The sequence below is a fragment of the Alnus glutinosa genome, chromosome 2, assembly GCF_958979055.1.
Source record: "Alnus glutinosa chromosome 2, dhAlnGlut1.1, whole genome shotgun sequence".
In the NCBI taxonomy this organism is placed as follows: domain Eukaryota; kingdom Viridiplantae; phylum Streptophyta; class Magnoliopsida; order Fagales; family Betulaceae; genus Alnus; species Alnus glutinosa.
Window position 1 is genome coordinate 26,657,693 of NC_084887.1, and position 26,914 is coordinate 26,684,606.

At 39.0% G+C, this 26,914-nt stretch overlaps 1 protein-coding gene and 1 non-coding gene across 3 annotated transcripts; both read right to left on the reverse strand.

Annotated features, from left to right (window-relative positions):
• On the reverse strand, positions 1 to 26,780 carry LOC133862061 (regulatory-associated protein of TOR 1-like). 2 transcript variants are annotated; one of them, XM_062297915.1, is made up of 18 exons: positions 26,096 to 26,780; positions 18,384 to 18,486; positions 11,423 to 11,505; positions 11,175 to 11,336; positions 10,962 to 11,078; positions 10,697 to 10,848; positions 6,406 to 6,560; positions 6,152 to 6,296; positions 5,992 to 6,070; positions 5,722 to 5,823; positions 5,002 to 5,085; positions 4,797 to 4,907; positions 3,150 to 3,503; positions 2,830 to 3,025; positions 1,601 to 2,215; positions 1,148 to 1,475; positions 957 to 1,039; positions 1 to 76 (listed from the first exon to the last, which is right to left on the reverse strand). In XM_062297915.1, exons 1-16 carry the CDS (start codon positions 26,363 to 26,365, stop codon positions 1,174 to 1,176), a joined length of 3,030 nt encoding a protein of 1,009 aa, XP_062153899.1. In that variant the 5' UTR covers positions 26,366 to 26,780; the 3' UTR covers positions 1 to 76; positions 957 to 1,039; positions 1,148 to 1,173. The 2 variants fall into 2 exon arrangements, with proteins under 2 accessions (XP_062153899.1, XP_062153900.1); XM_062297916.1 differs by having other exon boundaries at positions 16 to 76; positions 957 to 1,029.
• On the reverse strand, positions 7,435 to 7,535 carry LOC133862094 (U6 spliceosomal RNA). The gene has a single exon (XR_009899121.1). It is a non-coding gene; the product is annotated as a U6 spliceosomal RNA (small nuclear RNA).
• Positions 26,781 to 26,914: the final 134 nt, after the last annotated feature.

The following is a 26,914-nucleotide window of genomic DNA, read 5'->3' on the forward strand; positions in this document are numbered from 1 at the left end:
CTTACTAATTCCTTTTCCAGGAAAATCATGATTATCAAAACTGTTGAGCAAGGTAGCTTCCTCATAATTCCATACCCTGTTAAGAAACAAACAAAGATGTTAATATCCCAGAAAGACACAGATTGGGATATCACAACACAATGAACAAAGGACTCATGAAACTTCATTCACCAAGGTAATAGCGACCAAATTGGTTGGAACCCATCTAATCATATTGTACAAGATGCAAAATAAAAACGAATAGAAAAAAAAACAAAAACAATTTTCGGGTCATTTGACTAACAAACAATCAAGCAGATAAAAATTCTCATTTCTATCACATGGAATTTATGAAAGATACAAAATCAACCCATTTACATACTTGTCCAAGATTTTTTTGAGTATTTTTCCTTTTTCCTATTCTTAGAATATTGAAATTGAAGTTTTGTAATGTGATGCGTAAAATGACAATAAAAAATATATTATCAAATCCGTAGCAGAGACAAGTGAGAGAGAGAGAGAGAGAGAGAGAGAGAGAGAGAGAGAGAATGCCAGGTTCCAATAGATTATTCATGCTCAAATATGAACCTGTGCTTGTGGACCTTATGGAGAGAGGAATGCAAGATATTTTGAAGATCATGAAAAGTCTGAAGGACGAGCTCAAAAACATTTTGGTCAAATCCCTCTTTCATTGGACAGAGCCTTTTAATATTTCTTCTTTTTCTAATTTCTCTCATTTTGTGGAGTTTTGTTCTTCTTTTCGCCTATAGTGGGGCCTTTCTTTGTATACATCCTTTGTATTAGGGTTGCGTCCTTCTGCGCTTTTCAATTAATGAATTATTTTATCAAAAGAAATGCTCAAATATGAACCTCCTATAATTTTATAATCATCAGAGCATGCAATTTCCTGTAATCGGGCCATACTAAGCATGCTCAGAGCCTTGCTCAAGTAAAAATTATAAATGAAAGCTGCATACCTGATCCGTTCACTCTCATCTGCAGCAATAACAATAGGAGAGAAGGTTGAAGCAGTATTGTTTTGGAACCAGTCTGCTAACAGCTGACCGAGAAATAAAAATCACATTGGTTCCATAATCAAAAGACTATAACATAATTTTTTCCTAAGCCTACACAGATAATAAAAGGAATTAAAAGAAAAAAGACCCACATGAGTGCTGCCATTTTGCTATGCGCTCAAAATGCAAATTCGTTCCTCTCCTCTCTTCTAGCCAGTATTTCGTCACTATCTGATGCAGTAAAAAGTGGCTTGGAGAAGTAGCCACAACTCCAATTGTAGATTGTTGATTGCGGAAGCAAACTGTGTTCCGAAGCCCCAGATGATCCGCCAGCACCAAGAAGCGGGTCAGCTAATCCTGTCTCTGGAGAATTTAACACATGAGGCCTGAACTCCAAAGAATAAACTCTTCGCATTCCAGCTAAATAACTAGGTCGAGGAGGGCTGACAGGAGGAGTTCGGATGGTTAAAGGCAAATGACCTGGCAACAACGGCATAAGTAAATCATGATTTAAAGCCAAAAAAAAAAAAAAAGTATTGACATAAAAGTAAAAAATAGGACAAATGTTAGTAAAAGATCTCATATTGTTCACAACAACAATTTACCTCCATTCATCTCAAACCATGAAGATGAACGAGCTAATCCAGCAAGAAGAGTTGGAGATGCTGTTGTTGGTTCACCATGCTGAACACCACTACTGGACTTCAAAGGTTTTGCCACTACTTGCTCAATCCCTATAATGGACAGTACCCGTCGACCAAGACTCGCTATGTGTGGAGATGGATCCTTGGCTAATGTACACATAGCCAACACGCATTGTGAATACATTGCATTGTCTAGTGGTTTTGACCTTGAATGGTTAACAACCCCATTGCTGACACAATCATTCAATATTCCAGAATCAGAATGTTGAGATGAATCATCAGACACAGGAGAACCATGCATAATGCCAGAGTTAGCAAGAGGGCTGCTGGTGGAGACCCTTCCATCTCGAACCACTGACGGATTGTCATTGCTCACTCTCAACAGAGAACCAATCTGGGATGAAACAATATTTGCGTGCCGCATGTACTGGTTTGAGCTACCATATCCACTACTGCTGCTGTTTATATGAGCCAAAGAAGGTAAGGAATTAATCAGAGAATTAGACTGAGGTTTCCAATATGCAGCAGCAATTGACTTGAGATGCTTGTTGTGGCCAAAGGCAAAGCGAGACAAAGCTGTCAAGAATGAAAAATAGACTTAGTTACTTTTCAAAGTTTATATCAACAGAAGTTATAATTCTAAGCTATCATAATAGTAACAACAATAATAATAACTATTATTAATAGAAGAAAAAAGAAGAAGCAAAAAGAAACTATGAATACTCCATACTCAAATATACAATGGTCAAGAGTATACGCAAATGAAGAGTGAGGTACAACATTGGCCAGATCCAAGTATTTGCTCATGAAAAGAGGGGACGTATAAAGTTTTAAGATATTACTGGTCAAACATGTTGCTTTTGGCAGTTTCCAAAAGTCATCTACTGAAGGCTTTCGGAATTCAATGAATCTTGGACTAATTGGAATATCACCATATAATGGTTTGAATTTTTTTTTTAGACAGCTAAAAAGACAATTGAGCAAGTGACCAGTTTCTCAATTTATCACCAAATCCAACTTGGCCTAAGTTTATAAAAAGAAATCCCCTTAAAATTATTTTGAAGAATCCAGACTCCACACTTTTCATCCAATCATAACAATAAGTTCGTAATTAACAAAAAATAAATAAATCAAGATGCCGAAGACAACCAAACTGGACAAATACAGAAAATGGATGACCATTCACATACCCACAGCAACCTCTGCCCTAACCAGTGGGCTTCCATCTGAAACAACACTAAAAAGGCTTCTAACAATACTAATCTCAGCCTTGATCTTTTCATCATCATCACATTCTTCATCTCCTCCAACTCCAGCACCATCTCTACATGAGTCACCCCCAATGTCAAGTAGGGTGCCAAGCGCAAAAACAGCGCAAGCCCGAACCTGAAAAGAATAAAAAAATAAAAAGATGGATAATACAATTAATTAAACATTACAATTTCACTGCAAGATGAAAATCACCGATCACTTAGAGAAAAAACATAGCTCTCAAAGTAAGATGTTAAACCTCTGGCTGGGGCTCGGACAATAGAGGAGCATATATAGCAGGGGCATCTGCCCGCAAACCTTTTATTTGGGCCTTTGTGAAATCCTCCCACAGCTTTCCCATACAGAGGCAAAGCCACTGAAGAAATAAGGGATCAGCCTGTGCATCGCTTGGTGTTGAACCCTGAAGGTGCTTCAAGCAGACATGAATCAAACCAGCTTCAATACAAGCTTCCTGGCCCCTTCTGTGCCCATCCACAATCACAGCCAAAACAAATGCAGCCATTGCACGCTGTTCTGGATATGCCTCGATGCTATCAAGAAATCTAATGAAATATGTATGCCCCCCATCCTTTACTAGATCAACCTGACATGACTATCATCCCACAAGACAGAACATAATCAACATTTTGTATATATATATATAAGTAACGAAATAACATTAAAAATGAAAAGCGATAATCAGGGACATAGGGAGCATACAGGAGAAACACCTTGGTAAGAGGAACCATTTTGTAAATATATAGTGAATATATGTTAAAAAAAGAGCTTTAACAAAAAGTGGCTGCAAAAAAAGGGGGGGGGGGGGGGGGTGTGGGGGGGGTTGTTAAAAAATCAATAGCAAAATAGTGATAGAAGTTAGAACAAGAATAACCTCAATTACCAGAACTTATATAGACATGCCAGAATCTTGTAAGAACTAGTTAGACCACGTTCCTCACAAAGACCAGCTTGAAACTGTGAAGACTACTACCATGAAATCTACTTCACTCTTGCAATATTACGTTCACAGGTCTTACAACCGCCAACAGTGATAGGAAAAGTTTTGGCAAATTGTCAAGTTCAGTTTCACATTAATTCAAAGCAGAACTAATCTTAATGAACCACAATCTTTTTCCCTTCCGTAGAAATAATATAATCCTCTCAAGCAGACAAAGTGAAGGAAACATAATTTGCTATGAAGATTACTAAACATTGAAAAGGTGTTTATATCTAACTCATATGTATGGTGTGATATGGAGGCTGGTCATAGTAATATTCTCTCTCGGCATCATGGATTTTTTACCAGAAGTCGTTTTCCACATCTCTAAAAAAAAGTGAGCTTTAGCTAGTTCATAAAAACCAAGCAAATAACATAGCATCAACCCAAAACCGTGGCAACATAAACAACCAACGTTAATAATATTTGGAAATAAATTAAAGAACTCAAAAAGGTAACTCATAATGTTTGCTTTATTGGGCTTGGAATGAAACTATAAACTCAAGTTATTTTAAATAACCGAGTTCAAATCCAAGTTGTACTAAATAAAGTAAACAAGTTCCAACATTGGTCACTAACACTGAAATTCTGTTTCTCAAACCCAAAAGAACATTATTAGACCCTGGTGTTCGTTCATATGCGAAGCATACTTAAAATAGGGATTCAGGTCATTGTGGTTGATTCTCACACGAATGTGTATGAAAGGGTAAAAGTCCTTTCATATTTATAGAACTTATTTCAGTGGAGAAAATATAATTCTCGAAAAAAAAAATTCCAGCCATTACCATGCTCAAAAAATATAAGAGAAAATAATTTTATCATTACTTAATTCTATTTAAAAAATAGCAACTTAATTTTTGATAACCAAACTAAATTAGCTGAAATAATATGAAGCAGACTTAGGTATACCTTATCAAGTGCAAGAATCTTTGTCCATATGAAAACAAGAATTGGCCGTAGTTCTGGTGTCGTCGTTCGCAACAGCTTCAGGACACATGGAAATATTCCAACAGACAAGGCCTACAAAAAGCAGAAAAGTCATTAAGTTAATCATGATATTAAAAACCACTAAGCTAGGAAAGAGAGAAGCAACAACAAAGTTACCAACAACTACCAGATCTACGGCCCAGGGTCCCATGTCAAGGAATCTTCCAAGAAGAAACAGTGCCCGAAATCGATGGCCTTGACTAAGCAAAACCTGCAAGAAAGTAAGTTTGCAGACTCGTTATTATAAGCAAAGAATAGTATAAACACCAAAACACTGACCCAATGAAGAAAAAAACTCCATTCTTTTTTCTTTTTTTTTTTAAAGATGAATAACAAAACTCCATTCTGCACAGAGAAAAAAAGAAGAAGCAAGAATTGAGCTGGGGAAGGCAATGCATTAAGAAAAAAAAATTGATCTTAAAAATATAGTAATCATTCCATGAGAGCAGGCAGCATGTTAAAAGATTGCCAATCAAAGCAATTTACATGACCATGACATGATAGGCATACTAGTAGGCTCAAATCTGTGGTTGTCTCCAATGTAAGAAAATGTAAACCAACACTAACCAAGCTTTCCAGGTCGTTTTACGTAGTTACTTCCAGAATTAGCATTGGTAAAACAATTTTCTAATAAAACTCTTAATATAACAACACTGTAATTACAGACTATGCTCCTAACAAATAGACATACTAATTCAAATTTCCATCAAAGCAGAAAATAGGACTCAGCAGGGGATTCGAAAAAAAAATCATGACAGTGCACATAGAACCTAGAAAATTATAACACCATGAAATAGGAAGGATGACCAAATAATGGCCCCAAAAAGGAGCAAGACAAGTGCCACACCTGAAGGACAATGGGCAATTGCTCTGGCGGTTTCTTATGTTCAGATCCATGGTCGAGCCATACCTCAAAAGCCGTCAATTGTTCAGTGAAAAATGGACTAGGCTGAAACAAAATAAACATATGCTACTAAGAGAACCAAAAGAAAATAGTATAATTATGGTTAATGAAAGCATCATTCTTCATAATGCAATTAATATTTAAGCAATATTCATCATATCTTGCAAGCCCATAGTAAGAAATTCAAACAAGAACAAATCCCAAGGAACACACCAGGAACTCCGCATTAGGGTCCTCAATCAGTGCTGGAAGCTGAGAAAGGCAGATCTCAGCAGCCATGTCCCACGCATCCCTGCATTGTGCATAAGTGCGTATGCCAATTGAATTTTATAAACACAAAGCTGAATAAAAGTTAAAAGTATCTTCTGCGTACCACATATGATGCAGATGGGTTGGTGGCAACATAGGATAAGAGATGGGGGAACAATTAGCAGCACGCATAATTCGCTCCGCAAGTAAAAAATTTCGAAATAAACTGGCAACTAACAAATCTTGCCTGAAAAGTTTCTGAAAAAGATCTGCAGCACAAAACCACAAGTATAGGCAACATGTACCACTAACAAGAACCATAAATGAAAAGCTAAAAACCATGCTATGGTGCGTCAAATCTATAAAGTGAAAAATTACCATGAGGAAGAACATTCCAGGCAATTGTGTCCGTCACAGCTGTAAAAATCCAGTTCAATTCACCGAGAAGTGTTTTCCGGTCATTCTGCCGTCCAGGAATTTTATCTATAAGCGAATAATCAAGGGATTCACGAAGCAAGGAACGTTTGCAGAACCTGGGAGAAAAAATGTAACAATAAATACATAGATAAGCCTATTAACACATGGATTATTAACAAATAGATAGTAAACAGATAAGCAAAATTGAAAATCATCAGAACCACTCAACAACTAAAGCTTGAATATTGCACAAAAAAAAAAAAAAAAAACAGAAACAGCTCGAAGACTACACAAAAAACTTGGAGCACTAAAGTACAAATTCAAAACAGATACCTCACATGCCATAATGAAGGCCAGCAAGCACTTAAAAAAGGGTTTATAAATACAGCACAGACAACTCCACAACCAATCCAATTAAAAAACTACTAAACAACATAACAAACAAAATCTATGTTATGAATTGATGCACATAAACCAAGCCGGTAACAAAATTCAAACCGATAAGGCTAACACCACAAGATGCAAAGGTGCAACATGTGTACACTTATGCTTACAGTTCAAATGATCACATCATCTGATAAGAACCAACCCAGCAACTCCGGGAAACTATGGTTGCATCTGTTTATAGGCACCAACAATACAAGGATAGAGTTGCTACCCTAAAAGATGATAGAGTATCTTTTATGTTACCAACAGATGAACCGTAAGAACTTTTAACCAATCAAACTCTGAGAGATGGATAATATCCTCTCATCTATATTGGAGAAGTTCTACTGATGATGGACACAAATGAGGATGCCTCCATCATTCATTGCACAAGGGAAAATTGGCCACCTAACTAATACAGAAGGGAAAAAGGTAGTGTCCTCCATGGTTTCTTTTTTAGTTTTATAAGTAATAAAATTTTATTTAAAAAAAAAAAAAAAAGCGTAAGGCGCCTCTAAGTACACAAAAAGTATATACAGGAACAACCAATCAAGCCCAAAGAGAAAAAATTTGGACCATTTATCGATTTATGCGTGTCATCCTTGCGCAGGGGCCATGCTAATCTTCTTTGTATCGTTCAAATTTTATCGGATGTCCCGAAGGACACCTCAATGGTTTTTTTTTTTTTTTTTTGGCACATCCTCCATGGTTCTACTACCACATAGTAATTTCTCATAGTTAGACATCATAACCTTCTTAAATTAAAAATGCAAAATAATATCAACATCAAGCTTCATAATGGTGTAAGGGAAAGCAAGCCTAAATCTCGCATGACATAGAAGTAGATGAAAACAACAGGAAGAGCTACAAGGCAGCACTTGATTGAATAGAAGGATCAACACCACTCCGTTAATCAGGTAACTAAAGATAATAAATAAGATGGTTGACAAGATATAATCAACAGTTACAAAAAACATTCAACTCATCGAATGTGGTAAGAATAGTCTATATAAGCTAATATCAGACCTACTTAACAGCAAAGTTAAGAGGTAGAAAGCAAATCCTACCATACATATTTGGTGCACACCTTCTCACTAAGTTACAACTACATTTGCTCTAAATTATTTTTTGATAAGTAATCGAAACATCCCACAGATTCATAGGAAGTATACAAGAGAAAACACCTAGCTAACTAGGAGAAAAAAAAAACAAGAAAATCATGATAACTAAGTACCAAGAGAGAAATAAATGTCGTTGTCAAAAGAAAAATGACTCAAGCTCCTCCAACGTTCTCAAAATTTTATCATTCATTTCCCTCCAAAGGCACCACAAGAGTCAAAGAGGCACCATCTTTTACATGTCAGCACTCTGATTTCTATCAGCACCACCAAAAAGCAAGTCAACTACTTGACTAGGCATAACCTAAGACAGCCCAAAGCGCTTGAAAAAAAAAAAAAGAAAAAAAAAAAGGAAAGCAACTTCACAATGAAGAAGAAGATGGGCCACAGACTCCTCATTCCTCTTACACATACAACACCTGTGTCAATTACAAATCACATGTTGCTTCCTAAGATTGTCCATAGTAAGAATCGTTCCTAGGGCCGCCAACCAAGCAAAGAAAACCACACTCAAAGGAGCTTTAATCCGCCAAATACTCTTCTAGGAGAAAGGAGACTCATCAACACGAACCAGGACAATGTAGAAAGATCTAACATTGAACAACCCTTTTTTGGAGGAGGTCCACCAAAGCTTGTCTTCGTCTACCCGTCTCCCACTAGCTGAATACAAGCAGCTGAAAGAACAAGGCAAAGATATCCACCTCCCAATCATGAGCCGCTCTAGCAAAGCTAACATTCTACTTATTGGAGCTGCCACAAAGCTCCAGGTGGGCTGCTACAGATGCATCCTTTGCGCAATCAATACCATATAAATCTGAAAAGGCTTCCTTCAAATTATTAAATTTCAATTGTTCTAAATATAGTACCAGAAACCTTTCTCCAAAAAAATAACTATATTATATGGCTGTCCAAACAATAAAAAACACCTTTCAAAATAGTTACCAAACGATTTTCTATCAAATGTGACCACCACCACTAACACACTTTTCAAAAATAACCACAAAATAACTTTTCATAAAACAAAACATAAAAAAAACTTTTTAAAAAGCTTCCCACATCTTCATATAGGAATATTTTGAAAACACGTGCTTATTTTTTCAGGTATAGAGGCTGATTTGTTACTTATAAAAAAAATACCCCCTTTCCAATTGCTTATAAAAAAAAAAACACCCCCAACAGAGTAGAGGGTTGGCCGCGCAGCCGCCCTTGATTTTTGCATTTGTTTTGTTTTGTTTATTTAATTCATTGAAAATACTTATCAAACTTTTGCTTTTCAAAAACGTTGCCAAACGAATTTCTTGTGAACTATAAAAACAACACTTTTCAAATGTGGCCCCCACTGAAAACTTCTCAATTTTCACCTTTTTAAAACAAAAAACCCAAAACACTTTTCAAAAAATTTACCAAACATACACATAACTGTCCACTATATTCACCTAAATTTTATGCTGAGCAACAAAGTAGATAAGTTTTGCTAAGTTTTAAATCAGAAAGATAATATGTAAGCTCACAATTAAAGTCTCTAATAGGTTTTAGGACATGCAGCCCACTATTATTCCACGATGCGTACATGCTCTCAAGTCAACCATCCAAACCAAACAAACATTTAGTTCTTAGTTTAACTTTCTGTTAATGGGGAAAAATTATTAGAATATGCACTAATTTTTTAATACTTAATGCCCCCATCCCTAACTAATAATCCAAAAGGGACCAGCCATAATTAGTGTCCATGCTAAAAAGCCAAAAGATAACTTATGCTCTATTTTGCATAATACCCCCATGAAAGTACTGATTAGATGTTAGAAATAAATTATTTTTCAAATGTGAAATACAATCTCGGACAAAATTGGAAAATCAAAAGAGAGAGAGAGAGAGTATTCAGTGCACTCTTCTTTAATATGATGCCCTCTCAAAGGAACAATAAATTCAGCAGGAGTATATCTTATAAGAATTATCCTTGCCGACAAGTAATGGTCCATGTACAGACAGAAGAGGGGAGGAAAGTGGCGGTGGGTGCCTCACATCCAAAGCATGTAAGGATTAATACCCAGGAGGATCATGATTTGAACGCAAGCATTATGTGTCAACAGTTCTAGCAAATTTATTTATTGAAAAACAAAAGAGAAAGTTCTCTCAATAACTGCCACCAAAAAGGAAAATAACAAACAAATAAGCAAACCACGCACACAAAAAAGAATTTACAACAAATTAAGGACAAATCACAGTGTTACTAAAGCAAATACAACGAGAAAAAATCCATCAAAAAAAAAAATCCAAATGGAGAGAGAGAGAGAGGCTTAGTTGAAGCAAGGGCATGGCACAAGTATAGTCAGCATGCAGAATATCATAATAGCCATCTATGGCTCATTTTATGCAACCTGTTCCAGGTTATTGCAAACCAACAGATAATTCACAATGACATGGATCTTACCCATCATAAAAAATTAAAAAATTAAAAAAAAAATCGAAAAAGATAAACCCAAAAGGGATAATCTTGTTTCGTCAGGGAATGAGCACAACTGAAAATCCATGAATAAAGAAGACAAATAATATTTAAAACTCAGGCCCAACAGACAAATTATCTATATCGAAACCCAACAGTGATAGGTAGCAGCCATACCAAAAGTTAGAAAGTACAAATTTTCTAAAAGGAAATCAAGGTTTCAACAAATAGTCAAACTGAACAACCAACAGGGAAATAATTTCACCATGTTAATGCCATCTTTATAGGAGTTGTGAGGCAAGAAGTAAACACATCAGCAGGAAAATCAGCACTCTGGGGAAGAGTCTCATGTGCTTTACAGGCTGCAAGCAGAATGCAATCCCTTGAGGATCCAGAAGCACCCCCCCAATCATTAAGCTATCAAGAAATAATCAACAAAGTAATCTTAACAGAAAGAATAATCATGACCTACATTATGGCTACCACCAATTACCAAATAAAAGATTTGTAGTAAAGACACAGTTGAATACCTCATTGAAGGCATTGATAATCATCCCAGCAGCAGAGCAGTCAAAAACATATATTGATGGTGTCTTCAACCAGGAATCAAGGTCACGGATTGGCAAAGGGATATACTGCGTATAACTCTGCAACAAAAACACGAGTCAGAGCAACATGACAATCTAATTAATAATGACAATAGAACATCTGAAAAAACAGAATGTTAGAAAGTAGTAACAAACCCTATTAAAGAGCCAAATTTCGCCATTAGCAGTTGGTTTTGGCACACCATGTCCATTATAATGGAACAGAACTCTCTCAGACTTGGCTGCTCTCCGACACGTATTACAAAGTTTCTTCACTTCCTCCACAGTAGGATCAAGTTGATACTTATAGTGAGCCTGCTAAAGTTTCAATAAGTTAAATTATTAGGTTAAAATGAACAGATAAAGCAATATGTCACACAGGTACATGCAAAAAATGTTCTTACCTTCGGCTGCCACCTTGTATACTGAATACTCAAGGTTTTCCCAATTGTCTCAAGTGCTTTTTGAGGTGCCATGGAAAAAGGATCTGCAAACATGGGAGAATATATAAATTGAAGAAAGCAAAACAACTTCTAGCCATGAGAACTTTTGAAACAAAAATTCCACCTGTTCTCCATCATGTATCGTTTAATTGCCATGGAAATGAATGACATGAAAAGCAAGTCTGACTCAAACTTGCTTGGTTTGTAATTCTAATGGTAGTTAGAAGGACTCCCAAATCATTGCATTTTTCTTCACTTTTGTGGCAATCAAACAATGCACATGCTAAACCACAAGTACCAGAAATGGGAAAGATACATAAATAGTATGAACAGTATAGATAACCGCAGCACAGGATTCTTCAAAAGAATACAAGAATAATTAAAGAATTTAAAATCAAACCAGCATGAACAAAATTAGAATTGAAAAATACCATAACTGAACAAGGACACTGAATCCCTTTTAAACACTTTTTTTTTTTTTATAAGTAAATTTAGTCTTATTGAAAGCGTAAGGCGCCCCTAAGTACACTGGAAGTATACAAAAGGAAACACCTAACTAGGAAAAGAAAAACGAACAAAGAAATTAACAAAGCTAATTAACGGTGGGAACAAAAAAGCCATCGTCCAAATATACAACGTATGAAAAAATAAAGCTAAAATATCTTCCATAGAACTCTCCAAATCATAAAAACACTTGACGTTTCTTTCTTTCTAAACACACCAAAAAATGCAGATTGGCACCATCTTCCAAATCGCAGCACTCCTCGGCCTTCCATATTTTCACCGACAGGCAAACAAATCGATAACTCTTCTAGGCATAACCCAAAACATACCAAAACGAGTAAAAATGTTATTTCACAGAGCGAAAGCCACATCACAATGAAGAAGAAGATGGTCCACAGATTCTCCATCTCTCTTACACAAGCAACATCTGTCCACAACGATGATATGCCTCTTCCTGAGATTGTCCACAATAAGGATCTTGCCTAGGGCTGTCGACCACGCAAAAAAAGCAGCCCTTGAAGGAACCTGAGTCCGCCATACATTCTTCCAAGGAAAGCGTCTACCTTCATAGCAAGCCAAGGAGCTGAAGGACTTGACCTTGAACAATCCTTTCTTGGAACAGACCCACCAGAGCCTATCTGCACAATCTCTACTCACAACGGCTAAGTGCAACACATGGAAGAAGGAAGCAAACATACTTACTTCCCAATCATGCGCCTCTTTAACAAAGCTCACGTTCCACTAAGTAGAACCGCCCAAAACCTCCATATTATCCGCAACTGAAGCATTCTTCACCCAAGCAATACCAAGAGATCAAGAAAAACTTCCTTCAGAACCGTATCCCCGCACCACAGATCGTGCCAAAATTTTGTCCTAAACCCATCCCCCACCTCAAATCTAGCAACACCAGAGAAAGTTTCCCATCCTTTCCTGATGTTCTTCCACAATCCCACTCCAAAGGCACCTGCAGGCTCAAGGGAGCACCACCCACCCCACAAACTGCCAAACTTGGAGTCCACCGCAACTCTACACCAAGCATCTCTCTCAATTCCAAACCGCCATATAACCATCTACCTAGCAAAGCGCGATTGAACATCAACAAGTTTCTAATACCAAGCCCCCTTCTGAAATTGGGGTACAAACCTTCAACTAACTCACCAAGTGATATTTGAACTCTTCACCAATCCCACCCCATAGAAAATCCCGTTGTAACTTCTCAATGCGAGCAGCAACACTCCCCGGGATAGAGAACAGAGACAAATAATATGTAGGTAAATTGGCAAGGGTACTCTTAATAAGGGTAACTCTACCACCCTTGGAGAGGTATAACATTTTCCAACTAACCAGTCGATGCTCTATCTTCTCGATAACCCCGTCCCAAATATGAGTGGACTTATAGGAAGCCCCCAAAGGAAACCAAGATACTTCACCGACAAGGAAGCAACCCCACACCCTAGTATGCTTGCTAACCTTCCCACTTGATCTACATTCCCCACATGAATTAAATTTGACTGTGCCAAATTAACCTTCAAACCCAAAACAGCTTCAAACAGAAGGAATAGAATCTGCAAACAACGCAACTGAGAAGAATGAGCACTACAAAAAATCAGAGTATCATCGGCAAACAGAAGATGCGAAAAAGTAGAATTACCTACTTTGAAACCTTCCAGCAAACCCCCACTGACCGCAGCAAAAATCATACAGCTCAAAGCCTCCATCACAAACACAAACAATAGGGATAACAGAGGATCCCCTTGTCTCAATCATCGGAAACTACTGAAAAAACCATTAGGAGAGCAATTGACTAACACTGAAAATCGCACAGAAGAAATACAATGAGTTATCCACGAACACCATTTTCCCCCAAAGCCACACCTCAGCATAAACAAAAGAAAATCCAAATTTACATGATCGTATGCTTTCTCCAAAATCCATTTTACATATGACACCTGGCTCCCCTGATCTTAATCTACTATCAAGGTATTCATTTGCAATAAGGATCGAATCGATGATCTGCCTCCCTTCGATGAAAGCACTCTGAGATTTGGATATGACCTTCTCCAAAACCGACTTCAATCTGTTTGCTAGGGAACTTTAGCAATAATCTTGTAAATTCCTCCCACAAGACTAATAGGCCGAAAGTCTTTGAGGGAATTAGCACCAGGAATCTTTGGAATAAGCAAAATGAACAAAACATTCAGGCTCTTCTCAAACAAACATCTAGCATGAAAGTTATAAAATACCTTCATAATGTCCAAGCTCAAGACATCCCAGCACGCTTGGAAGAAAGCCATAGAGAAACCATCAGGACCAGGCGCCTTTTCACCATTTATAGCTGACACTACCTTCCTAACCTCTTCCTCCTGGAAAGCTCTCTCCAACCAACTGGCTTCAAACACCAAAATAGAATCAAAGGAAATACCATCCACCATAGGCCTCCACCTACACGGCTTAGAAAAGAGCTTTTGATAGAACTTTACCACGTGCTCGCCTATTTCTGTCTGATTAGAAGGAGTATCTCCAATCAATAAGGAGTTCATTGATTTGTACCTTCTATTTGAGTTGGCTATGGAATGAAAGAATTTAGTACACTTATCCCCTTCCTTTAACCACATCACCCTCAATTTCTGCCTCCAACTCACCTCCTCCAAAAGAGAACACCTCTCTATCTCACTGACAATCTCTGTCTTCTTTAGTAACTCCTCCTCAACTAAAGCCCCACAACCTTCAATAGCATCAAAAGCCTGAAGTTCTTCAAAAAGCTTCCTCTTGTTCCTCTCTACATTACCAAAAACCTCTTCATTCCATTTCTTCAAATCCTGTTTCAGGGCCTTGAGTTTGCAAGCTAAGACATAACTAGGAGTACCTTAAAACGAAAAAGAATCCCACCATTTCACCATCCCCACAAAACCATCTGCTTTAAGCCACATGTTCTCAAATTTGAAAGGCCTGCTCCCCCTAGAAATGTCACCACAATCAAGAAGGATCAGAAAGTGGTCTGAATAGAGATGGGGAAGTCTCTTCTGAGAAACCACAGGAAACCGAGCTTCCCAATCTGAGGAGACTAGAAAATGATCAATCCTAGGCCATACGAAAGGATTAAGAGTGAGCGACCAAGTAAAAGAGCCCCCCACGAAAGGAAAATCCATGAGACCCTGATCAAAGATAAAATCAAAAAAGTCTCACATAGCAGACATACTACCCTCTCCAAATCTTTCACTAGGGAACCGAGTTACATTGAAATCACCCCCTATACGTTCCACCAACCGAGAATCCTCGCCAACTCATCCCAAAGCAATCTCATATTGATACTAGAATTCGGACCGTAAACACCTGCAAAGGCCCAGACGAACCAATCCGCTACATTCCTGAAGGAGACTGCGAGAGTGAACTCCCCCCAACACACATCTACCTTCTCCACTACCCTTTTATCCCAGATGATCAAGATGCCCCCTGAGGCCCCACTGGAGTCTAAACAGCACCAATCCACATGATTGCAACCCCATAAGCTGCGCACAAAACTATTTGACATACCATGAACCTTGGTTTCTTAGAAGCAGATAATATCTACCTTCCAATCTCTATGCAAGTTACTAGTCCTTAGGCGTTTGCTCCTCTTGTTCGGCCCCCTCACATTCCAGGATAGAATCCTTGGCTTCATGACACAACTAGATGACCCCTCGCCTTCCTTTTACCACGGCTTGAGCATGAACCTCTAGCATTGTAATTAATAGAACTCTCCAAATTCTTGACCTCCCTTTTTCCCTTGGTGCCACCACTCGACAGGGCTCCCACCTCTTCATTACGATGTTCTCTTCAAGAAAAGTTAAGAGGGCCAACAATTGCAACTTATGACCCATGTATGAAATCCCTACAATGGGATAAATCTCATTTGCACACTGAATGACCCAATCAGAGTACCCCGATAGACCCCTCGAGATTGGAGAATAAGCATTGAGAGGAGGCATCCTACCAATTCCAGCTTCTCCTTCCCTCTCAGCCGTGACACACAATTCCCCCCCACTGCCTACTCCTTTAATAAGCTAGTCACCCTCCTGGAACACAACCAAATCAGAACACTCAGGAGATCAGCTGTTGGAAGCCCCAACATCAACTCTTGCATGCAAAAAAGAAGCATGTTGACTAGTTTAACGGCAGCCCCAACCCAAATACATCCGAATCCAATACTAACTTCCCCCTCAAAGCAAAAGACCCACCTCCAACACTCTCTGAACAGGGGCTAAGAGGCCACTACACCTGCTCTCTAATTTTGACCATTGAGTGATGCATATCCTCAACCTCCATCAAAATCCAAGGTAGGACTTCATGATCGGCGTCCACAGCCGGACTCACTGGCTGAATCTGCTCCAAATGTGCCCTCTCTGACGAAATGCCGACCCTCGAAAACTCACCGGGAAAGTCACTAGTCAACAAACCCACCTGGGAAGTACTATCCGAGAACTCCACCAAAGTTCCCACCTCGATAGGATCACCCAAGAACACCGGCGTTCGCAGCATGGCGTATACTCCACCAGTAGACGACGTCGCACCTAGGTCACCAGCCTGACCTGCATCCAATCTCACCCACGGACGAGTCGAACTCGAAGAGGCATGAGGAGAATGATGGTTATGGTTCTTGCCTTTTGGGTCGAACTTAAAAAGAGCCTGATCCGTGCCCAAGCCCATCTTAGACTTCCGTTTGAAAACTACCTTAGCCTTGGGTTCGAACCAACCCATGGGCCTCAAAGGCTCACCAAACCCTTTACCACCCCAATCCTTGGATGTGGATAAAACTCCACTCTTGAACTAAGGGCCCAAAGGATTCTTCAGCACACACTTGGGACCCGACCCTGAACACTGGACTTGTCTAGAATCCATTACCTTTGTCTTAGGCCCACTTCCCAGTAAACCAACCACAACTGACTCAGCATAGTCCAGCCTCTCCAAACAGACGACGACTACTTCTTTAAGCTTCACCAACATCTCTCTAAGACTTGCCAATTTGAGGTTAACACCAAAATGGGTGCTAGAGTCAGACGCCCCACGCCCCTTCACAGTATGCTTTGCAGAAGCAACAGGACCGTAGAACAAAGCAATAGGCTTCGCTGAAGGTTGTGTATGCTTCGTCGGAGCCTTAGCTGCATACGACGAAACATGGGAAATCTTCTCCGAAACTGGAATCCTTTGTTTATTTAATACCGGAATTGATCCATCTTTGTTCGGGTAATCTCCCACCAAGCTCTCTCTCACCCACCTAGGCACCCTAGCTACTAGCCTGGAAACAAAACCAAAAGAATCATCCAGCGGTGGCATCATCTTCGCCAGAACCTCTGCATAGTTTCTCCTCCTATCCCTCCCCGCCTAGACCCCTGTTTCTATCACTACGTCTCTGAAACCCGCTTTGAAGTGCTCAAGAGCCAACCATAGCTCTGAGCCAAAAATCTCTTAGCCTTTACCAGTTCTACCTTCTAGAATAAGCACCGACCCACTTCTTCTATCACCGATAAATTCCTCAACCACCAAAAAACCACCATGTCTGTTAAAGCAATGTTGAGCAATAATCCGAGGAACCCAAGTTGAGACTGATTCCAAAACACCCGTGAATCTTCCATGACCACCAGATCCTCATAGATGCTCACCAACCAAGCTAACTCGTCCCTATCTAAGAGAATAGACCTCATGCTACCTTTACAACTCTCACGAACACATACCCCTGTTTCGCCACCCACCACCAGCAATTCAAAGTCCTTGGATTCCGCCGACCATCTTCTTGGAAAACCCATTCCAAGATAATGTAGGAAGTTGAATCCTTTACAGCAAATATAGAACCAGACAACAGCAAAATGGCCTGATTTGCTACATGGGAGATTAAAAAAGATGATGGGAACAAGTCGCCTTACTCTAATGACAGAGTCTGAGAGGGATAAAATTTTTACTGGATCAGGCTTTTTGCGGGGAACCACATTTCCTGCAAATATCTTGATTTTTTTGGGTGTTGTAAGTTGATTGGAGATGGGTGATAATTGGTCTCAGGAGGTTTTGTAGCAATCATGGCTTGGGTTTGAAGTGGTCGCGGGTTTGATGGTAGCTGTGAAGCATTTTTAATGTCAGCTTTACAATTAGTTACTTTGACAAACACATTGACAATTAATTCTGTTTAAACAAACTTTGAAATTAGTTGCTTTAAGGAAACAAAAAAAAAAAGTAAACAAATAAATAATTATAATAAAAAAAAATTAAAAATTAAAAAAAATTGCAAAGACTGTTTCAACCATCTTGGAAAAACTATTTACCTCTTCAGCACATCCCATAAAAAAAAGTACAATGAAAGAAAAACATTTTCCAATATGATAAGAAGTGCTCACTAATTACATGAATATTTAATAGCAAATAGCAGGAAGTATTTGGAAGTATGCACCTATCCAGCACTCCATTATGGCACAAGGAGATATCTTGATTACATCAGGAGGATCCACACCAATATTTAAACATAAAACTAGAGCGACACATCCCGTCTTCCTCTGCATAAAATTGGGAATTAATCCAACACAGACATGCATATAGAAGACAAAATTGTTTCAACATCCATTTACCAGAATAGACTAAAACAAGGATGCAATTGAAAAATAAAAAGAGAGAGAGAGAGAGAGAAGAAACTCCACTTTGGTTATATGAAACTAAGGTGTCAAAAGAGAAATCTTCCAAAATATTCTAAGCAAGAGAAGAATGAGAGAAAATATATTGCCTTAATTTCTCGTATTGTTCATTGAAAAAAAAAAGGCAGTGCCATAATGATAAGTTTTTAGTTTATAATGTTCATCACATTGCTTGTTTTAGTTTTTACATTCATTATTGGTCAAAGCATCGGTGTGATCTGTCCAATTCCAACAGATTGGGATTGAATCAAGTCCTTATCATGGGATGTATGTGACCATTTCAAGCATGAAACTCAGGAAAGAGCTTGCTGGTTGCCTAGATGTCAAAGTGGCTATCTTGTGCACACTTGACTTAAACTAAGTTGGTCGTTATATTTGTTACAATGTAATAAGCTACTAAAATTGATATCCGTAATGTATCTTTAAAATGTGGAAAGTATAGTTTTAGTCAGTTGGTTGTGTGGTCCATAAGCAATAGGCAATAAATGACGTGTTCAACATTGACTTCCTAGATTTGTGAGGACCAGAGTTTCGAATTTACTCAATTGAGTCCCACAATGGCACCAAAAACTAATGTGTTCATAATTCAGTTCAAGTCATCCAGCTTCATAATTCACTTGATAGACTACATGCACTTAGAGTTTATTCCTAGACTATCGGACCCATGTTGATCCATGAGTTGTGCTTTAGAGGATAAAAATATTTGCATGAACTGCACGGCTGATAGACTTAAATTCAACTTCAATAAAAAAAATTGCATGGTTGGGAAGTTTGTGATCTATGGATTTTAAATTCATTCGGGCACCAAGGATGCATTAAATGTTTAGGAGTTAGCAATAATTATGATTTTCTTTTTTTTTTTGATAAGTAAGAGAAACATCATTAAAAAGTGCAAAGCGCAATCAAGTACACAAGAAGTATACAAGAAAGGCATCTAAGAGGAAGTAGAAAACAATACAAGGAAATCATTAAAACTAAACGCTAAAGGTACGAGGAACGCAGCTGACCAGGAGTACAAAGAATGAAAGAAAAAGGAAATGAGATCCTCAATGGTTCTTTCTTTGTCCTCAAACTGCCTATCATTGCGTTCCCTCCACAAGCACCACAAAAGGCAACAAGGGACCATCTTCCACACGGCTTCACTCCGAGAGCGACCACCCGTCCACCAACAAGCGAATAACTCTACCACCCGAAGAGGCATAACCCAAGACAGATTGAAGCGGCTAAAGATGGCGTTCCATAGAGCGCGTGCAACCTCGCAATGGAGAAGAAGGTGATCCACCGACTCCCCATTCATTTTGAACATGCAACATCTATCAATCACAATGACACGCTTCTTTCTGATATTGTCCAAGGTGAGGAACTTCCCTTGCGCTGCCGTCCAAGCAAAGAAAGCCACTTTCAAGGGAGCTTTGGTCCGCCAAATACTTGTCCAGGAAGAATGAATAGCCTCTTTGCAAGCAAGAGCCTTATAGAAAGATCTAACATCAAATTTCCCTTTGTGAGAAGGAGACCACTAGAGCTGATCTTCCCCATCACAATTCACTCTGGTTAAGTACAGCAAAGAGAAAAAAGAGGCCAAAACATCCACCTCCCAGTCGTGGGCCGCTTGGAAGAAGCTAACATCCCACTGATAGGACCCGCTCACCACAACCAAATGGTCTGCAACATGAGCATCCTTGTCACACGCAATGTCATACAAAACTGGGAAAGCTTCCTTAAGAGGCACCTCACCACACCACACATCATCCTAAAAACGGATCCTAAATCCATTTCCCAGAATAAGTCTGGTATGGTTGCAAAGCAAACTCCACCCCTTCCTAATATTCTTCCAAAGCCCCACCCCATGAGACCCAGGGGGGTCTAAAGAACACCAACCATCCCCAAGTAGAACCGTACTTTGCATCCACAACAGATTTCCACCAAGCCTCTCTCTCATGAGCATAGCGCCACAGCCACTTCCCTAATAGAGCCTTGTTGAAAATCCTCAAATTCCTAATACCCAAACCACCACTTGAAATAGGAGAATAGACCTTAGACCAATTAACCAGATGAAATTTAAATTCTTCACCTATGCCACCCCACAAGAAATCTCGATGCAGCTTCTCTATACGATTAGCAACACTGGAAGGAATAGGGAGTAGACAAAGAAAGTACGTAGGAAGATTAGAGAGAGTGTTTTTTATAAGGGTTACTCTGCCACCCTTCGACAAATACAACCGCTTCCAGCTAGCCAGCCGCCTCTCAATCTTACCAACTACCTCATCCCAGCTAGACTTGGCCTTAAAAGGGGCCCCCAACGGAAGACCAAGGTACTTCAAAGGAAGAGAAGAGACTCCACAGCCCAAAATGTCAGCAAGATCATCCATATTATCCACAAGACCCACAAGAACCAAAACTGACTTATCCAAATTAATCTTCAAACCTGAAACAGCTTCAAAGGACTAACATACGGAGATAGAGAAGATGATCAGGACTGGCCCCGCAAAAAACTAGAGTATCGTCTACGAATAACAGATGAGAAATGTCAATCACTCCATTGCTACTAGAGCCCACAGAGAAGCCAGAGAGAAAGCCCCTTTGCGCAGTAATATAGAACAACTTACTAAAGGCCTCCATCACAATGACAAACAAGAGAGGCGACAGAGGATCACCCTGTCTAAGACCACGAGGGCTGCTAAAAAAACCAGAAGGGGTGCCATTCACCAAAACCGAGAAACGCACCGATGAAATACAATGCACTATCCAAGAACACCACCTCTCCCCGAAGCCACATCTTCTCAACATATACAATAAGAAATCCCAGTTGACATGATCATAAGCCTTCTCAATATCCAATTTACAAAGTAACCCTGGTTCACCTGATTTGATGCGACTATCCAGACACTCATTAGCTATAAGGACAGAACCAAGAATTTGCCTTCCTTTCACAAAAGCATTTTGGGGATTCGAGATAATCTTCTCCACAACCCTTCTGAGTCTATTAGCAAGAACTTTAGCAATGATCTTGTAAACACCACTTACAAGGCTAATAGGCCGAAAATCTTTAAGATCCACAGCCCCAAACTTCTTCGGAATTAAGGCTAAAAAAGTGGCATTAATGCTTTTGACAAACTTGCTATGAGAGTGAAAGTCCTGGAAAACCCCCATGAGATCAGACTTGATCATATCCCAACAATCTTGGAAGAACGCAAGAGTGAACCCATCAGGGCCTGGAGCCTTACCACGATTCAAACCTTTAACCACCTCTAAGACCTCCCTTTCCTCAAAACGAAGTTCTAAGGAAGCGGCTTCACCCGCATCCAAATTGTCAAAAACAAGGTTATCCATCCTAGGCCTCCAACTGAAAGGTTCTGCAAAAAGAGATTTATAAAATTGAGCAACATGATCCCTAATAACCTGCTGGTCAGAAGAGATAGAGCCATTGACAGAGAGTGACTCAATGGAATTGGATCTCCTATTCGAATTGGCTACTCGATGAAAGAATTTAGTGCATTTATCACCCTCTTTAAGCCAAAGAGCCCTAGACTTCTGTCCCTAGCTAATCTCCTCCTGTAAAATAGAATTCTCCAGATCTCTGATGACCCCACATTTCCTCGGGAGTTAAACCCCGTTGTTCCTCCAAACTATCAAGAGCACACAATACTTCCATATGCATTTTCTTGCGGAACTCCACATTACCAAACTCCTGATCGTTCCATCTTTTGAGATCAATCTTCAGAGCCTTAAGCTTTTGAGAGAAGATGAAGCTGGGCGAGCCTTGAAAGCGATAAGACTCCCACCAAAGACGCACCCTATCCACAAACCCTTCAGCCTTTAACCACATATTCTCGAACTTGAACAGTCTGGGACCCCAATGAACTCCACCACAATCAAGAAGAATAAGAAAATGATCAGAACACAGTCTTGGAAGCCTTTTCTGAAGAGAACCTGGAAACTTGATTTCCCAATCTGGAGAAACAAGAAATCTATCGAGACGAGACCAAGAGGGAATCTCCTGATTATTAGACCACGTAAATGGCCCTCCTGCAAGAGGAAGATCCATAAGATCCTGCTCAAAAATAAAATCCGAAAACTCCATCATAGCCGCATTAAGACGGACGTCTCTAGATCTTTCAGCAGGAAAGCGTGTCATTGAAGTCACCCCCGATGCACCAAGGCAGCTCCCACCAAGAAGAAAGGCCAGCCAACTCATCCCAGAGAGAACTTTTAAGAGAGTCAAAGTTAGGACCGTAGACCCCAGCAAAAGCCCAAGGGGAGTTATCAGCAACGCTTCTGAAAGAACAGGCAACAACGAACTCACCCACATACACATCAATCTTCTCTACAATCCTTCTATCCCACATAATTAAAATACCACCAGAGGCCTCGCGAGAAGCTAAGTAGCACCAATCAACAAAGTGACAATCCCACAGACTTCTCACTAAACTATTGGAAACAAAATCCAGTTTAGTTTCTTGCAAGCAAATAATATCAGCCTTCCAATGCCTTAATAAGTTTCTAATGATTATGATTTTCTGATAATCATTAGAAAGGTTTTGGTTAAATACAGAGCTTAGTCATATGAAGCATCTGCACTTTCTAATGTCTCGGTGCCCAACCTTTTAAAGTATGCAATTGTCACTTAATTGCATGCTACATGTGCCATTCAAAATTGAGAAAGAAAACTTTTTGAAATTTTATATAATATGCTCGTCTGTAGCTAAATCGGTGTTGCATGTGATCTTGATCATTAATTTTAATCACCGATTCACTATTTAATATAAGTCATTTGATTATATCTATAAGAGTGCGCTCATTTAAATTTAAAACACACTATAATGTCAATTGAAGGTCATGCATTACAGCTGTATCCCAATATGCAAAAAGGAACGGTTAGGATTGATAGTAAAATCATTAGACGGCCTAGATTAAATTTTAAGTGCGTTTTTTATGCTTAGTAAGTGTGAGTGTTGGGTTGTCATTCATAGCAGTAAGAATGTGTGATAAATTTTGAAATAATACATATATATATATATCTTACTCCAACAATCCGGATACTGAAAGCATGCAGTTACGTACAATTGCATACTTTAAAAGGTTGGGCACCCAGACATTAGAAAGCACAGATGCTTCATATGACTAAGATTTGTATTTAACCAAAACCTTTCTAATGATTATCAGAAAATTATAATTATTGCTAACTCCTAATCATTTAATGCATCCTTGGTGCATCAGACAGATGACTGTCCTAGCAAAACAAATTTGGAAATCCTCTATTCTGTCAAAAGTCAGTATTTGTACTAATGGGAACAATAGACCGAGAACAAATTTAAAATCCATAGATCACAAACTTCCCAACCATGCAAAAAGTTTTTTATTGAAGTTGAATTTAAGTCTAGCAACCATCAAACCAGTTCTCCCGTCATGTTGGTGCAGTTCATGCAAATATTTTTATCCTCTAAAGCACAACTCATGGATCAACATGGGTCCGATAGTCTAGGAATAAACTCTAATTGCATGTAGTCTATCAAGTGAATTATGAAGCTGGATGACTTGAACTGAATTATGAACACATTAGTTTTTGGTGCCACTGCGGGACTCAGTTGAGTAAATTCGAAACTTTGATCCTCACAAATCTAGGAAGTCAATGTTGAACACGTCATATATTGCCTATTGCTTATAGACCACAACCAACCGACTAAAACTATACTTTCCACATTTTAAAGATGCATTATGGATATCAATTTTAGTAGCTTATTACATTGTAACAAATATAACAACTAACTTAGTTTAAGTCAAGTGTGAACAAGACAGACACTGGACATCTAGGCAACCAGCAAGCTCTTTCCTGAGTTTCATGCTCAAAATGGTCGCATACATCCCATGATACAATCCCAATCCGTTGGAATTGGACAGATCACACCGATGCTTTGACCAATAATGAACATAAAAACTAAAACAAGTAAAAATTAGACAGTCCAACTTCAACTTCCAGACCACAGAACCAATTACCTAATTGCTACACAACCTATCAACGAATACTTTTGAAATGAATTTGAGTAATGCAGCTTCTATCAGTTAATAGAATTAAAACCTAACCTAGCCCATATTTCCTAACAAAAGATTCCCCAGATAAAGGTTTTAATTTTGATCATATTGTCGTTATTGAAATGAATAATGAGATCATTTTCTGCCACTTTCAACATCAAGTTGATGGGGCTACAGGAATTTCAAATGCTAATTCTTCCTTGAATGTTGATTCTGTGTTGGATGATCCCTCAAAAAGTAAGAAGGATGAATTTAATATAAGGTTCTCTAAACACCCTGTGAATGAAAATGGTTTGGAGTGTAGATCGGAGGTTGATAGGTATTTGTTGGATGTGTATGAAGCAGCAACAAGTGAGTTTGATATTTTAATTTGGTGGAAAGTGAATACACCCAAATACCCTATCCTGCAGAGATAGCCCGTGATGTATTGGCCGTCCCAATTTCTATTGTAGCCTCTGAATCCGCCTTTAGCATTGGGGGATGTGTATTGAATTCCTTTAGTAGTTCATTGTATCCGCTTACCATTGAGGCCATGATTTGCACACAAAATTGGATCAAGGACAACCCAATTGACATTCAAGATTTGGAAGATTTTATGGAAAGCTACGATGAGCAAGGTAAATGTTTATAAATTAGATGAAACCTACTTTTCATTACTTATTTATTCATTTAACTCAAGCTTTCATTTATTATAGATGAACCTCAAACTCAACCTTCAAATTCAAGGAATGAATCATCTCAAGTTTTTTTTTTTGTAAGTATCATCTCAAGTTTTTAAGTAATGAAGGTTACGTAATTTTTTGAATTCTCATCATATTTTAATTACAATACAATTGTCATTATATTTTACATTTATTTGATTTTATAATTTGTTCTTGTAGGGGTGTTGATTTAGCTTCTATGCTTCATGGTGTGCCGTAGATCCATTGCCATCAACAGCCATTCATTTACTTTTGAATTTGAAACAGTTTTATGTTTAGACTTTTTTTTGTTTTTTGTTTTGGATTTGTAATGCTTTTTTTTTTTTTGGTGAGGATGGCAGGATGCCATTTTAATGTTTTACATTTTTTTGTTTTGCCAATTTCCCATTAGATGATTCATGATTGGTAATTTCATGTTATGGAAACTGGAATGCAGGCTTACAGACTTACGGTTACCCAGCTAACTTTAGCTGTTTTGGTACACTAATTAGAGAGATAAATCTAGTTAGTGATTTAAATAAAAAAATGGAAGAACAGAAAATGATGTAGCTGAATACCAAATATTGGATTTTTTTTTTTAAAAAAAAAAAAAATCAACAAAAAACCGGTTATCCGGTTAATAACCGGATAACTCGGCATTTGGTCAAATCTGCAACCGGTTGTGGTTAGAGCAAATAACAGCAACCGCAACCACATCAACGATTAAAAAAAAAAACCGGAGCTGCAAGAGAGACTGAGCTTACGCGGTCCTTAGGCCGCCATTTCGAGACCAAACCATTGTCCGAGGGGCCAGTGGGCGCGCAACCCTCGAAGGCGCCCAGCACCTTGTTTTGGGGCAAGTACGCCAAGCTGGTCGTGGTGGAAGCCGTGGCATTTCCGTGGCTACTACTAGCAGTCTCCGACTTCCTCCTCTGCGAGGACAAATCCCCGTCCTCGTGGCTCGAAGCGACCTCGTCCAGGTGCACTACTAAAGATTGCGAGTACCGAGACGCCATCAAGTGCCCCAATGCCATTCAAATCCCCCAGACCCCCTCAAATCAGCCAAACAGGTGATTTCCCCACTCGAACGACCGTACTATTCGGAAATGAACCAATCAAACCCTAGCCCCTCCCCTGGAGATAATTACAATCGGGAAGATTTCAGAGAGAAAGATATCTATAGAGAGAGGGAGAAGCGACGCTAATCAACAAAGCCGCTGAACCAGCGGCGCATAGAGATTCGCCTGAGGAAAGCGAGAGAAACCAGCTCGGAAAACCCTAGAAAACGAGAGAAGGAGCTCTGAAAACCCTAGGACCCCAAGACCCAGAAGCGGATGATGGAGGGAGGCGCATAGAATAGTGGCGGCACAACCAAAAAACGAAATCTCTCAAAATTAGGCTTTCGTGAAGGAAATGAATAAGACTGCGTGTGCGTATGCGCCTTGCGTTTTTTTTTTTTTTTTTTTTTGAAAGCTGTATGCGCCTTGCGTTTGGCTGGCATATTGGGCTTGTTTGGCAATACTATTTTCTCCCCATTTATTTCAAAAATAACTAACTTCAAAATATTTTAATTTTATATTATA